The sequence below is a fragment of the Rhincodon typus genome, chromosome 17, assembly GCF_021869965.1.
Source record: "Rhincodon typus isolate 14 chromosome 17, sRhiTyp1.1, whole genome shotgun sequence".
NCBI lineage: Eukaryota > Metazoa > Chordata > Chondrichthyes > Orectolobiformes > Rhincodontidae > Rhincodon > Rhincodon typus.
The window spans coordinates 36,872,037-36,886,190 of record NC_063348.1 but is presented as its reverse complement, the minus strand read 5'-3'; the positions used below and the strand labels follow the sequence as shown (position 1 = coordinate 36,886,190).

Here is a 14,154-nt window from a genome sequence, read left to right as displayed (position 1 = left end):
CTTGAAACATAGCACTCTACTGGAAGCATGCTTCTCAGTGTAACATAAGTATCTGGGCTAATATTAAGCTGTTATGTGCCTGATGAATGTAATATTTATATTGCATTCATCAGGCACGTAATAGCTTAATATTACTTTCATTACATTACTAGGCAATGGCCTAGTGGTATTATCGTTTGACTATTAATTCAGAAACCCACTTGATGTTTTGGCAACGGCAAATGGTGGAATTTGGATTCAATAATTTAAAAAAATGTCTGGAGTTAAGAATCTACTGATCATCGTGAAATCATTGCCGATTGTTGGAAAAACCCATCTGGTTCACTAATGCCCTTCACAGAACAAAATCTACCACCTTCACCTGATCTGGCCGACATGTGACTCCAGATCCACAGCAATGTGGTTGACTTTTAGCTGCCCTCTGAAATGGCCTAGCAAGCCACTCAGTTGTACCAAACGCTACAAAGTCTCAAAGAAATAAAACTGGATGGATCATCTGGCATCGACGTAGGCACCGGAAAAGACAACGGCAGAAACAGCCCTGTCGACCCTGCAAAGTCCCCCTCACTAACATCTGGGGGTTAGTGCCAAAATTGGGAGAGCTGTCTCTCAGACTAGTTAAGCAACAGTCTGATTTAGTCATACTCTCGGAATCACCAACATCACTTTCCTTCGATATGTCCTGTCTCACTGACAGGACAGACCCAGCAGAGGGGGAGGAACAGTGGGGTGTTGCTCTAGGAGTCCTCAACATTGACTCAGGACCCCATGAAGTCTCATGGCTTCAGGTTAAACAAGGAAACTTCCTGCTTATTACCACATACTGTCCTCCCTCAGCTGATGAATCCGTATTCCTCCATGTTGAACAACACTTAAAGGAAGCACTGAGGATGGCAAGGGCACAAAATGTACTCTGGGAGGGGGATTTCAATGCCCACCACCAAGAGTGGTTCGGCAGCAGTACTACTGATCGGGTTGGTCAGGTCCTAAAGTACATAATTGCTGGGTCTGTGGCAGGTGGTGAGGGAACCAACAAGAGGGAAAAACATACTTTACCTCATCTTTACTAATCTGCCAGCTGCAGTTGCATCTCTCCATGGCAGTATCGGTAACAGTGACTATCGCACAGTCCTTGTGGAGACTAAGTCCCGCCTTCACGTTAAGAATAACCTCCATCATGTTGTGTGGCACTAACACTGTGCTAAATGGGACAGACTTCGCACAGATCCAGCAACTCAATACTGGGCATCCATGAGGCACTGTGGGCCATCAACTGCAGCAGAATTGTACTCCAGCACAATCTCTAACCTCATGGCCCAGCATATTCCTCACTCAACCATTACCATCAAGCCAGGAATCAATCCTGGTTCAATGTAGAGTGCAGGAGGGCATGCCAGGAGCAGCACCAGGCATACCTGAAGATGAGGTATCAACCCGGTGAAGCCACCAAACAGGACTGCTTGCACACCAAACAGCGAAAGCAGCAAGTGATAGACAGAGCTAAGCGATCCCACAACCAACGGATCAGATCTAAGCTCTGCAGTCCTGCCACATCCAGTCGTGAATGGTGGTGGACAATTAAATTCATTGGAGGACGAGGCTCCACAAGTATTCCCATCCTCAACGATGGAAGAGCCCAGCACATCAGTGCAAGAGATAAGGCTGAAGCACTCGCAGCAATCTTAAGCTAGAAGTGCCGAGTGGATGATCCACCTCAGCCGCCTCCAGTGATCCCCAGCATAACAGATACCAGTCTTCAGCCAATTCGATTCACTCCACGTGATATCAAGAAATGGTTGGAGACTGCAAAGATTACAGGCCCTGACAACATTCCGGCAATAGTACTGAAGACTTGTGCTCCAGAACTTGCCGCTCCCCTAGCCAAGCTGTTCCAGTACAGTTACAACGCTGGTATCTACCCGACAACGTGGAAAATTGCCCAAGTATGTCTTGTACACACAAAGCAGGACAAATCCAACCCGGCCAATTACCACCCCATCAGTCTACTCTCGATCATCAGTAAAGTGATAGAAGGTGTCATCAACAGTGCTATCAAGCAGCACCTGCTCAGAAATAACCTGCTTGGTGATGCCCAGTTTTCTGTCAGGGCCACTCAGTTCCTGATCTCATTATAGCCTTGGTTCAAACATGGATATCAGGGGGCAAACTCTCCAGTGTTGGAATTATACCTGACACATTGGAGGATGGTTGTGATTGTTGGAGGTCAATCATCTCAGCTCCAGGACATCTCTGCAGGAGTTCCTCAGGGTAGTGTCCTAGGCCCAAACATCTTCAGTTCCTTCATCAATGACCTTCCCTCCATCATAAGGTCAGAAGGTGGACATTCGCCAATGATTGCACAATGTTCAGCACCATTTGTGACTCCTCAGATACTGAAGCAGTCCGTGTTCAAATGAAACAATATCCAGGCTTGGGCTGACAAGTGGTAAGTGACATTCACGCCATACAAATGCCAGGCTATCACCATCACCAATAAGAAACAATCTAACCACCACCCCTTGACATTCAATGGTGTTACCATCACTGAATCCCCCACTATCAACATCCTGGGGGTTACCGTTGACCAGAAACTCATTAACACAGTGGCTACAGAGCAGACCAGAAGCTGGGAATACTGCAGCGAGTAACTCACCTCCTGACTCCTCAAAACCTGTCCACCATCTACAAGGCACAAGTCAGGAGTGTGATGGAATACTCCCCACTTTCCTGGATGAGTGCAGCCCCAACAACACTTGAGAAGTTTGACACCATCCAGGATAAAGCAGCCGCTTGATTGGCACTACATCCACAAGCATCCACTCCCTCCACCACCAAAACTCAGTAGCAGCAGTGTGAACTACCTACAAGATTCACTGCAGAAAGTCAAAGATCCTCAGACAGCACCTTCCAAACCCATGACCACTTCCACTTAGAAGGACAAGGACATCAGACATATAGGAACCTTCAAGTTCCCCTCCGAGTCACCCACTATAATGACTTGGAAATATACCGCGGTTCCTTCACTGTCGCTGGGTCAAAATCCTGGAATTCTCTCCCTAATAGCATTGTGGGTCAACCCACAGCAGGAGGACTGCAGCAGTTCAAGAAGGCAACTCACCACCACCTTCTCAAGGGCAACTAGGGATGGGTAAGAAATGCTGGCCAGCTAGCGATGCCCACATTCCACAAATGAATGGGGAAAAAAAAAGTGAGCTGTCATATGTATTGGACTTTTCAATGCCACAGTATCCATGCTCGGTTTCTTTTTTCACATGAGATAATGTGTGCAGTGCTGTGTCAGAAAAACAGCACCTTGATGGAGGCATACTCACACCAGAGATACCACATGCAAAAAGGTGGGGGGAGGTGGGGTATAAGGTCCACGTGAAGCCAATTAAAGGCTGACAGTCCACAAATGCAAAAATCTGATGATCGTTTAATAGACTTCTAAGCTTGCAGATCCCCTGCGTCCTTTCGATCCCAGTATGAAAACCAACATTATTCAATAGCGAAAGTTGCTCCTTTTTGGAAGCCAGTAAGTAGTGACCCAAGGTAAATATAAATCTATGATCTTAAAATCCTCCCATGTGCCACACTTTTTCCTCCTTTTTCCATATCAGTTCTCAAACCCACATCTTGTAATGGAATATGTTGCCTGAGAGGGATGGAAGCATACTCAGCAGAAATTTTCAAAATAGAATTGGACAAGAAAAATACTTGGAGGGACAAGAAATCAAAACCATTCATAAAGATCAGAGGAAGTAGATCTAACTGGATAATTCTTTCAGAGAGCTGCCGCAGGTTCAGTGGCCTCATTCTGTGCTGTATCATTCTATGTTGGGTATGATGTTGGGTAGTGTATATGCTGTAATGACACCCTCCACCCAATGAAGGTGCTACAGTGTCATGTCTATGTAGTTGTTTTGAATAGGAACAAGAGAATTTATCATGTGCTGTAAGAATACAAAGAAATTAAGACTGAATGGAAAAATCGGGGGCTTAATTACTCCTGTGTCATACAATCATAGAATCCCTACAGTATGGAAGCAACCATTTGGCCCATCATTTCCACGTTGACCCTCTGAAGAGAATCCCACCAAGACCTACCCCGACCCCCAATCTCTGTAACCCTGTATTTTGCATGGCTAATCTGTCTAATCTGCACATTTTTGGACTATTGGAGGAAACCAGAGCACCCGGAGGAGACCCACACAGACACAAGGAGAATATGCAAACTCCACACACAGACAGTTGCCTGAGTGTGGAATCGAACTAGGTCCCTAGTGCGGTCAGGCCACAGTGCTAACCAATGAGCTGTTTGAGCCACCAGGCTGCTATGTGTCCATGGCAGAATTATTTCTCCACTTCTAAACCTACTTCATTTGAATGCCACACGCGATCTTTGACTCTTCCAAATACACGACCAATAAGTAGACATTTTAAAACAAAAGCTTGTGTTGTAACCTTTCACACTGTTGGACGGTGTGCTGCTGGGACACTTGCCAGCAGCTTGAGATCCTAATATTTGTTGTTTGCTGTGCACTTGCATTCCTGTTTCAAGTCGCGGCTTGCTTGGCTCAGAGTTGGACCCAGTGCGAATCTTATCAGTCAACTGGGTGCAAACCACAGCACTACCCAGGTTCCACATTTCTGTACAGAGCTGCAAAAGAGCTCTGTGATAGGCAAGTGAGATAGGCGTACGTGAATAGATCCAGTTGAGACTCAAGTAACTCTACTTCCTCATCTACTCTGAGTCAGACAGGCATTCAAAATTATTACTCAGACTCCGATTGGAGCTGCCGTAAAGTTAGTTACAGGCTGGAAAGTGAAATGACATTCTGTTCCTTTTGACTGATAAGTTTAAAAGCACTTTATTTCCTGGTTAGCTGAGTTAAGTTGAGGTCCTTTTTTTTTAATCGCAATTAGTGTGAACTTCTCTTTCTGCACTCTCTTCTGATGATAGGTGAGTGTGCTAACAGATCAGGTGGAGGCCCAAGGGGAGAAGATCAGAGACCTGGAGGCTTGTCTGGAGGAACATCAGCTGAAACTCAGCTCAACTGAAGAGATGCTACAGCAGGCAAGTTTAAGGGAATATGTCATTATGTAGTTAGTGGAATTTTACTTGATCTCTGAAGTGCAATTTACTCTTTAATTCAAAGCTATTTCCATCCAAGTGTGTTTTCAAAGCACAAAATGCTTCCTTGGTGCTCTTTTATTTCCATTGCTTAATTTGAATGACTGATTTGCATTCATTTATGCAAAACGTTGGAAGGACCTAGCATGTACTCTCTCATATATGAAAGATTAAAAGTGGTTGATTAAATTGAGATGATTGTTGTATGATTAATGAAGTTAATAGTTTCTCTTTACTGCACTTCGTCTGGTGGCGGGAGTCCAGATCAAGGGGGACCAATCTTAAAATCAAAGGTAGGTCACCCAAGGGAGATGTCAGGAAATACTTTTGCAAAGCCTTGTGGAAATCTCAAAATCTCCTCTAAAACCCGTTGAGTTCGGGATCAATTTTCAAAACTGCAATTACAAGATTTTTGCTGGTTAATATGAGTTAGGGAACCAAAATGAGTAAATCAAGTTAACGCACAGATCAGCTATGATCTAATTGAATGGCAGAACACAGTCTTAAGGGGCAGAATCACCACGTCCTGTTGACATGCTACTCTGTGAAAAGAAACTAGGAGGAGTAAATCTAAGTTTAGCAGTATGTTTTTAGGGTTGAGGTCACTTGGCTGATGGGCGTGTTTTTTTTGTGCTCCCTTGCATTGCCTCCAGAAAGTGCTGATTTAAGTGGAACAGAATGTGTCTGTGTGAAAATGCAGCTCTGTCTGCTGGAAGCTAATAAATCTTCTTCCTGAAGATTCGGCCTTTTTAAGTTTTTAAAAATAATAAATGGAAGTTGTTTTCCCCACAGAGGAACTTTGCAAAATCTGCTTGACTGGCCTGGTGAACAATCTAAATATTTTTCTTTTCCTTTAAACATGTTTTAATTCAGCACAAACATGCTGCTTCTCAAATTTTGGTCTAATAGTTTTGAGGAGTAATTAAAACGTATACTATAATAGGAGGAGCAGAAGATGAAAGAGAACATTTATGGTTTAACCATGTTCCTTTAAATATGTTTTTTTAAAATCTAAATGCATGTTTTGAGTGAGCCTAGATAGAGCTTGAATATCAAATATTATAAACATTCTTGGGAGGTCCTGAAGAGCTGTAAACAAAACTATCAATTCCAGTTACTACTTCATTAATGAATGAAACATGGTGTTCAAGCAGGGTCCATGCAATTTTGGTAGAGGGAAAGATTTTGGCCAGGACAGAGAAAAGAGCTCGCTGTCACATAGAAAATAAATACTTGCATTTCTCTGGCACCATTGATGGCCAGAGCTTTACAGCCATTTATGTACTTTTGAATTGTTTGTAATGAATGAAATGGTACAGCATATTTTTACAAACTATATTGTAATAATGTCCAGACAATCTGTTTTTAGTAGTATTGGTTGAAGGATAAATCTAAAGGACAGATTACAAGGTACAATTCCCTTGAACATTTTCAAAGTGGCATCGTGGGATCATTTATATCCACGAAAGAGGACAGAAGGATCCTCTGTTTATCTGAGAGATAGCATCTCCAACAATGCAACTCTCCCTCTGTATTGCACTTGATGTCAGGAAGGATGTTTTACCAGAATTTCTGGAGGAGGACTTGAAGCCAAAAACTACGGATTTTAAAATAAAAGTTGTTGCTAACTGAACCATGGCGGGAATAGATTTGTGCACACATTTTTGACAGGTTGAATGGGGCTTCAGTTTATTAGCTCCTCTCAAATGATATCAGCTCCAATAAGTGGTTGCGGGGTGGTGGGGAGGGTTCAAGTCTAGATAGTCTGCTCAAGCCTGGGAATAGACCCATAACTTTGTGACTTAGACTCAGTGAAAATCTGAAGTGCACTCCTCACCCCACCCCAAAACAACTTAACAAACACTTGAACTTTAAGACTTGCATGGAAACCCACTGCTATTCCAGTTTTGAAAAAAATTTGGGAGGACTTCAACTAACTTTTTTCTTCTGGAAGTACACAATATGTTTAATTATTGGATGTGATTTTTAACCAAGAATATGATGAGAAGGTAGAACTTCATCTCTCAGGATGCAATAAAGGACAATAACATTGGTAGGGGTCAAAATATTTAGTTTACTTCAAAGATTCTTTGTGGGACATTCTCAAGGCCTTTTTGTTTTAAATTTTGGGGGGCTTTTTTTTTTTGATTTTCTGAAGCTCTTTTCTTTCATTCTTTCTGAATCCTTTAACTTGAAATGTATCAATATGTAGTTTTTGTTAGTTTGTGATAAATAAGTCTTCATAATCAGTTTCCCAACTTGAATCATACACACATTGTCAGTAGCCTCTCTTCCTTCACTGTACACTTCTTGTTACACTTTGGCTTCCAATAAGGTCCCACATAAGAGATTAGCACGCAAAATTGAAGTGTATGGGACTGGAGATTTCAGCAGACAATAGTTTGACAGCTGGTTGGCAGACAGGATACCAGAATAGGAATAAACAATTCTTTTTTCTGAGTGGTAGGCAGGGATCAGTGGGGTAATGCAGGAATCAGTGCTTGGACTCCAGCTATTTGCAATATGTATTAATGATTTAGATGAAGACACTGTGTCCTACCTCTAAGTTTGCAATTGACACAAAGCTGGATGAGAGAGTATACTGTGAGGAGGATGCAGAGGACCTTCAGTGTGATTTAGACAATTTAGGTAAGTCAGCAAATACATGAATGACGCAGTATAATGTTGATAAATGAGAGGCCATCCACTTTGGTATAAAAAAGAGCAAGGCGGATTATTGTCTAAATGGTAATAGATTGAGAAAGAGGGAGGTGCAACAAGACCTAGTGTCCTCATACAGCAGTCACTAAAAGTAAGCAGGCAGGGGCAATAGCTGGTGACGGTAAATGGTATGTTAGCCTTCATAGCAAGAGGATTCCAAAATAGGAGCAGGCATGTCTTGCTGCAACTGCACAAGGCCTTGGTAACACCATATCTGGGGTATTGTGTGCAGTTTGAGTCTCCTTATCAGAGGAAAGATGTTCTTGCTACTGAGAGAGTGCAACAAAGGTTTGCCAGACTGATTCCTGGGATGGCAGGACTGATATTGGATGAGATTGGGTCAGTTAGGACTATATTCGCTGGAGTTTAGATGAATGAGGTGGGGCATATCTTGTAGAACGCTATAAAATTCTAACAGTGAGGCAGGGTAGATACAGGAGGGCTGTTCTCAATGACTAGGGAGTCCAGCACCAGGAATGAATCTCGAAGAATAAGTAGTTGGCCTTTTAGGACAAAAACAGTGAGAAGGAACTTCTTCACCCTGTGAGTGGTGAGCCTATGAAATTGTCTTTCACAGGAAATCGTTGAGACCAAAACATTTAAAACCTTCTTGAAAGATGTAGATCTACTCCTGATGATGGAAGGAATCAAAGGATATGGGAAAAAATTGGAACAGGGTACTGAGTTGGATGATAAGCCGTGGTTGTATTGAATGGCAGAGCAGGCTCGAAGGGCTGAATGGCCTATATATTTTGTGTTTCTATCCCTACATCCCACTCCCCGAATCTCATTTCCATTGGGCCAATGCACAGGCTCTGTTCGCTACCTCCATCCTGCCTGGCTGCAGTGGATACTCTGGTCTTTATCTGAACAGCTCACATGCTCCCACCTGCTGAAACTCTGTTGCACATTACCACAAAGTAACTCCTCCAGCTCATTTCTGTCACAAGTTATTGTTCTTGTGTACTTGCTGCTCCTCCAATCGCAGATTCTGGCTCTTGAGGAGCAGCAAGAGTGGGAAGGAGCAAACTTGTGATTGTAGGAGCTAGAGCAACATGAGAAAGGCAGGATCTTTTTGATTGGAGGAACAACTCCTGATAGATTCTGTCTCTTCCACATCTGGAAAGTTACTTTCTCGTGTCATTCCTGTGATTAATTTTTCAGGTAATTTGGGGGCTTTTGGGTGTGGTTTCATTTTCCACCTCTGTGTATTTTGAGCACAGAGAGACATTCAAGGGAAATCTGAGTGAGAAAGGAATGGAAGGAAATGTAAGATGAAGTAGACTGGGAGGAGGCTTACGTGGTGTATAAATGCCAGCACTGACCTGTTGGACTGAATGGCCTGAGTTTGGGTTGTACATTTCATGTATTTGGTACGATGGAAGACAATTGTTTGTTGCTGCTTCTCTCTGACTCAGAGCCGTATCCCTTTGGAACTGTTGCGTTTCTGTGCTCAGGCCTAGTCCGTTTTACTGGTAATGCAGATAGCCTGCCACCCAGGACAGGGAGGACTTGAAGGACATGGGATACTGCACCACTCACTGGTTCAGCAGGTGAAATTCCTCACAACAGTGGCCAGATTGAACGTTAGGTGATAGAAAGTTTGTAGGGCTTTCTGTTGGCAATAGTTTTGAGTGACTCCCACTGGAGGTACAACCAGTGGTGATATCAGCTGCAAGGCACCCGGTCTTAGAATGTCAAAAGTGTGATAACATCATCGCAGCAAAGGGATGCACCTGAACTTTGAAGGGTGGGCCATGTATCAAAGGGCAGACTAACATCTACCAGATTGGTCTGCGAAGTCTTCAAGAAGAGACAGGAAAGTTCGGACAAATGGGATAACCCCCCATTTCCCAAACTAAATGGCTTTCGATGATAGTCACCGAGCTTCATAGATACTCTCCTCATTCAGCAAAAACAATTTGCATTTATATTGTGTTTAGTGCGGCCTGTTAGTAAAGTGGGACTTCGCAGGAGTGTTACTAAACAAGAATTAATAGACAAGCCACTGAAGTAGATACTAGGATAAACGAGACTGCTGAGATTCAGGCAGAATTTTAAAGCAGGAGAGAGACGGACAAGTTTAGGGAGGGAAATTTGGAGTGCGGAGCTGAGGCAGCCTCAAGCAATGCGACCAATGGCAGAGTGCAGAGAGCCAAGAGTTGGCGGAGGTCAGTTAAGTTTGGAACTGGGTTTCTCTCGGCCTGATTTTAGTTTCAGATTCTCCAATGAAACTGCAGTGGAAGAGCCTCTGAGGCCACTTCATACCGAAGTTAATGTGGCAGAGTATTATAGTATTCTGATGGCCATACCATGTCCTTGACGGTTTAAATATAACACAGCTATTTCGTTCAAAGCTGCATCTCAATTGTGATAAAGCCTGCTTTATCTATTCTAGGTATTTACTGGGATTAGAAGTCCCTTTCCACTGAGCTGCCTCTCTCAGAGCAAAAATCAGCACATATTCAAAGCTCCTTCCAGTTGTGCTGTTCTTCCAGTTCTGAGCCTGCTGTGTGTAAAAAGCAAGTGAAAGGCCACTTGTACTTGTTGTTCCCATGGGGGCAGCTTAGTATCAGTAAATATTCCAAGTTTGGCAAGTTTCATTTACAGATTTGCTCTGGTGTTATGCTAGTGCAGTGCATTGTCATTCCTCAGTGTGTGGAGGAAAGGGCTTATTTAGGTTCTCTATAGGCCCTTTTTCACCACCTCAGGATGTTCCAAAAGTGCTTTATAGCTAATTAAGTACTTTCTAAGAGTCAGCAGTGTTTTAGGAAATGTGGAAGCCAATTTGCACACAGCAAGCTTTCACAAACAGATCTGAGATAATGGCCCAATAATCTCTCTTTCAGTAATGTTGGAGTGATAAATATTGGCCAGGCCACCAGAAGAATCTCCTCTCCATTTCTTCAAGTTAGTGGCCAAGGAATCTATTACATCCACCTTGGAGGGCAGATTGGAATCTCAATTCAACATCTCACTTGATAATGCCGCACTCCCTCAGTCCCAACCTGACCTGTAAGTCTAGTTTGTGCTCAAGTGCCTAGTGTGGACTTGAGCCTATGACCTGTAGACTCAGTCAGGTTTAATAACATTAAGCCATACCTCACTACAGTAAAATTGTCAGAAATAATACATGCAAGAGTCAAAGTGAAATCTGTCAGCAAGTTCAAATTGGGTTGTGGTGTTTAAAAGTCACCAGCACAAAACAATTTTGCATGACTTGTTGAAGGAAATAGTGTACTGAGGATATTTGTTCCGGAGGCAGTAATAAAGAATTGTTTTTCAGTTCAAGTATATTGTTGTAATGTAGGAAACACAGCCAATTTATGCATAGCAAGCTCCACAGATGATTTAGTGATAATGAATGGATAATGTATACTACAGGGGTTGATTTGGAGATTAATATTGGTCAGGAGAGTGGGGAGAACACCCTGCTCTAAGAATTGTGGCCTTTTGTTTATGTTCACCTGAGACAGCAGATGGACAGTAAGGCCATTGGTTTAATGGTACATCCAACAGTACAGCACACCTTCAGTACTGCACTGGATGTTTTAGCCTCAGTCATTTGCTCAAATCTCTGGATGGGAATTGAGTCCTCAACATTTTGACTCAAAAGCTACCTGAGCTGACAACAAAACGTGCAGAACAGTTAAGATCCATTTCCAAAAGGAGTATAGTGAGGCACAAGTAATAATGGCTCAGAGTCCAGGCCTGGATCAGTTAGTTGAGATGAGCAGAGTGAGATCTTGCTCACTGAGTGCAACTCCAGTTCAGGCTCAAAACATAGCCATGTGTTTATTCCAAGGTTACTTTAAATGCTACAGAGTTTTTAGGAATTACACAACTTTCCACACTCTGAGAACAACAACTTGTATTTATGGAGCATCCTTATCATACACAAATTTTCGGAGACACTTCACAGAAGTGGTTAACAAGCAAAATTTGATTCCAAGTTGTAGGAGAAGAACTTAGAACAGATGATCAAAAACCTAATTAAAGGTCTAATGGCATGAAGGTATGTGGTAGAGAGAAAATTCCTGAGCCTAAGACCCAAGAAGCTGAAGGTACAGCCACAAATTGTGGAGCAATTAAAATCAGGGTGCAGAGATCTCACAGGGTTGCAAGGCTGGAGGATCTTACAAAGATGAGAAGGTAAAAGGCCACGGGGAGAGTTTGAAAGTGAACATTGGCATCTTAAAATCGAGATGGTGGGGAAAAATGATTTGCCATGTGATTGGCAGTCGACTTGATACTGAAAGTTTTAACTCTCCAGTATTGTAACTTTGTCTTCCTCTCCACGTAAAACCAGAATTAATGGAAATAATGAGAAGTTGCCAGTGTTGTCCAGTGAGCTGAAGGGGTTGACGGCTACACAGGCCTTGGTGTGATAAAAGCAGTGAAGGCTTGGAGGGGGCTCAAATTTATGGTGGGTGGGAATACACCCAAAAGAATATTATGTCGAATTACAAAATGCAAAATATTTACCCATTGTGAAGCAGAGCTGTGTTTGGGCATGTATGCATTTATTTAGTGTTCTCTCCCAGTTCTAGGCTGGAGGATCAATAAGCAGAGGGAACACCACTATAGTAATTGGCAAAAGAACCAGAGTGCAGGTGAGAAATTTGTTTTCGATGCAGTGAATTGGTATGACCTGGAGACCACTGTCAAAAAGACAGTCGAAGATTCAAAAGGGGATTGATTAAACATTTAGAAAGGAAAAGTTTTCAAGGCTTCGGAAAATGAGCAGAGAGAGAGATTTGGATGAATTGATAGCTCCTTTGAAGAGCCAGCACACGAATAATGGGCTGCATGGCCACCTGTGATTCTCTGTTTACAGTTTGTTTCAAGAAAAAGGTTATTAAGTTGCACTCTTTTTGGCAGGAGGTACCTTTTGACTGTACATGATAAACTTGCTAGTTTTTTAATGTGGGAGATGTGTCAACAGACTGATATAAAAATATTTTGTCCAATAATGTGCTTTTTATGTCCTTGCAATGTAGTGAGCCAGGAAAACTGTCTTGAAATGACAGAAGTGCCTTACATAAACTCTTGTATCTAATATTTGAGAGGTCAGTAAAATACGGCTTTATATTGGTTTGGATTTTTTTTATTATGGTTACTTTCGCAGTATAAATAGAAATTTTATATCTAGTCACAATCTCAGGGTACATGATTTACCATCCAAGATTCTTTTTTTTTCTGTTCAAAGAATCTACTTTCTTGGACTGATAAGGAATTTGAGGGATATAGGAATAGTGACGAGGCGGAGCTTATTGTGGGAGATTAGCTATGATCTGATTGAGTGGCAGAATTGGCTAATAAGTCCACAAGTTTTCCTTTTTGTTTTGTTCCATCATATTCTCATGGGTGGAATGCTGTATTGGTCCCAGAAGTGAGAAGCAAGGTGGGAAGGGACTATTTAGATGAGAGGCCACCAATCGGATTCCCAATGGTGCAATGAAAGTTTGTAATGACGTTCTCAAAACACCTAAGGCAAATCTGGCTTCCCAATAATGCATTTGCATGTCATGTATGTTCATTAAAAGGCCAGCTTGGCAGATTTAAAATCCCTTTCCCAATTAAGTACAACACAGTCTAGCAATAGGTGTCTTCAAAGTCATGACTGCATTAGATTGAATGTGCAGCAGTTGAGCTGATCATCTTCATGGGCTTTCTGTGGAGCGAGTGCCCACTGCTTCATTCTCTTTAGGGAGCAATTATCTCTACCAAGCCATTTTTGAGAGTAGGTGGCAATAGTCTAACATGTATGGATCACCGAAGATGACCAAGGGACAAGGCTGGAGCGTAATGAGCACAAGCTCATGGTGACACCCTGAGGAATGGAAGCAAGTGGATCAGGGAAGGGTGGAGAGCCAAAATGTTGAGCAGCAGGTATCTACACTGAGAAATTGAGTGATGCTCCCAGCTTGCAGTGAGAAAATGCCCCTGCATTTAAATATGGTGGCAGGTCCTTCAAACCCTGTATGGTAACAGCAGGGTTGTCAACTTCTTGCCTGTCCCAAGGCCCTCAGGAGTGTATATCTAATGAACTGACCACTATTGTAGTCGCTTGAGAAACGCCGATCCACCCCTGAATAGAAGTAACATTCATTTCCACACCTGCTGCCAGGTTTGTGCTCCGGAATGGAAGATTCCATCCAATGGTTATATTCCCATTGCTATGGAGTCGATCTGTTTTAAAGCCAATTTGCAAAATTGTCCACTAACAGCATTTTTAAGGAACTTTGGGAATAGGAAATGGTCATTCATCCTTTGAAGTTGCAATGCCTATCAATTAA

The 14,154-nt window shown here is 42.6% G+C and overlaps 1 protein-coding gene across 7 annotated transcripts in view; it reads left to right on the top strand.

Moving 5' to 3' along the window:
* The window catches only part of LOC109911635 (liprin-beta-2), a 231,286-nt gene that overhangs the window by 141,323 nt on the left and 75,809 nt on the right, over positions 1-14,154 (top strand). For 6 of the 7 annotated variants that reach the window (XM_048607121.1, XM_048607120.1, XM_048607119.1 and 3 more), the window contains one exon: positions 4,964-5,077. In XM_048607121.1, coding sequence (XP_048463078.1) covers positions 4,964-5,077 — 114 coding nt within the window. Of the gene's footprint in view, positions 1-4,635; positions 4,727-4,963; positions 5,078-14,154 lie in introns of those variants that run through there. The other variant, XM_048607123.1, reaches the window with a different exon arrangement.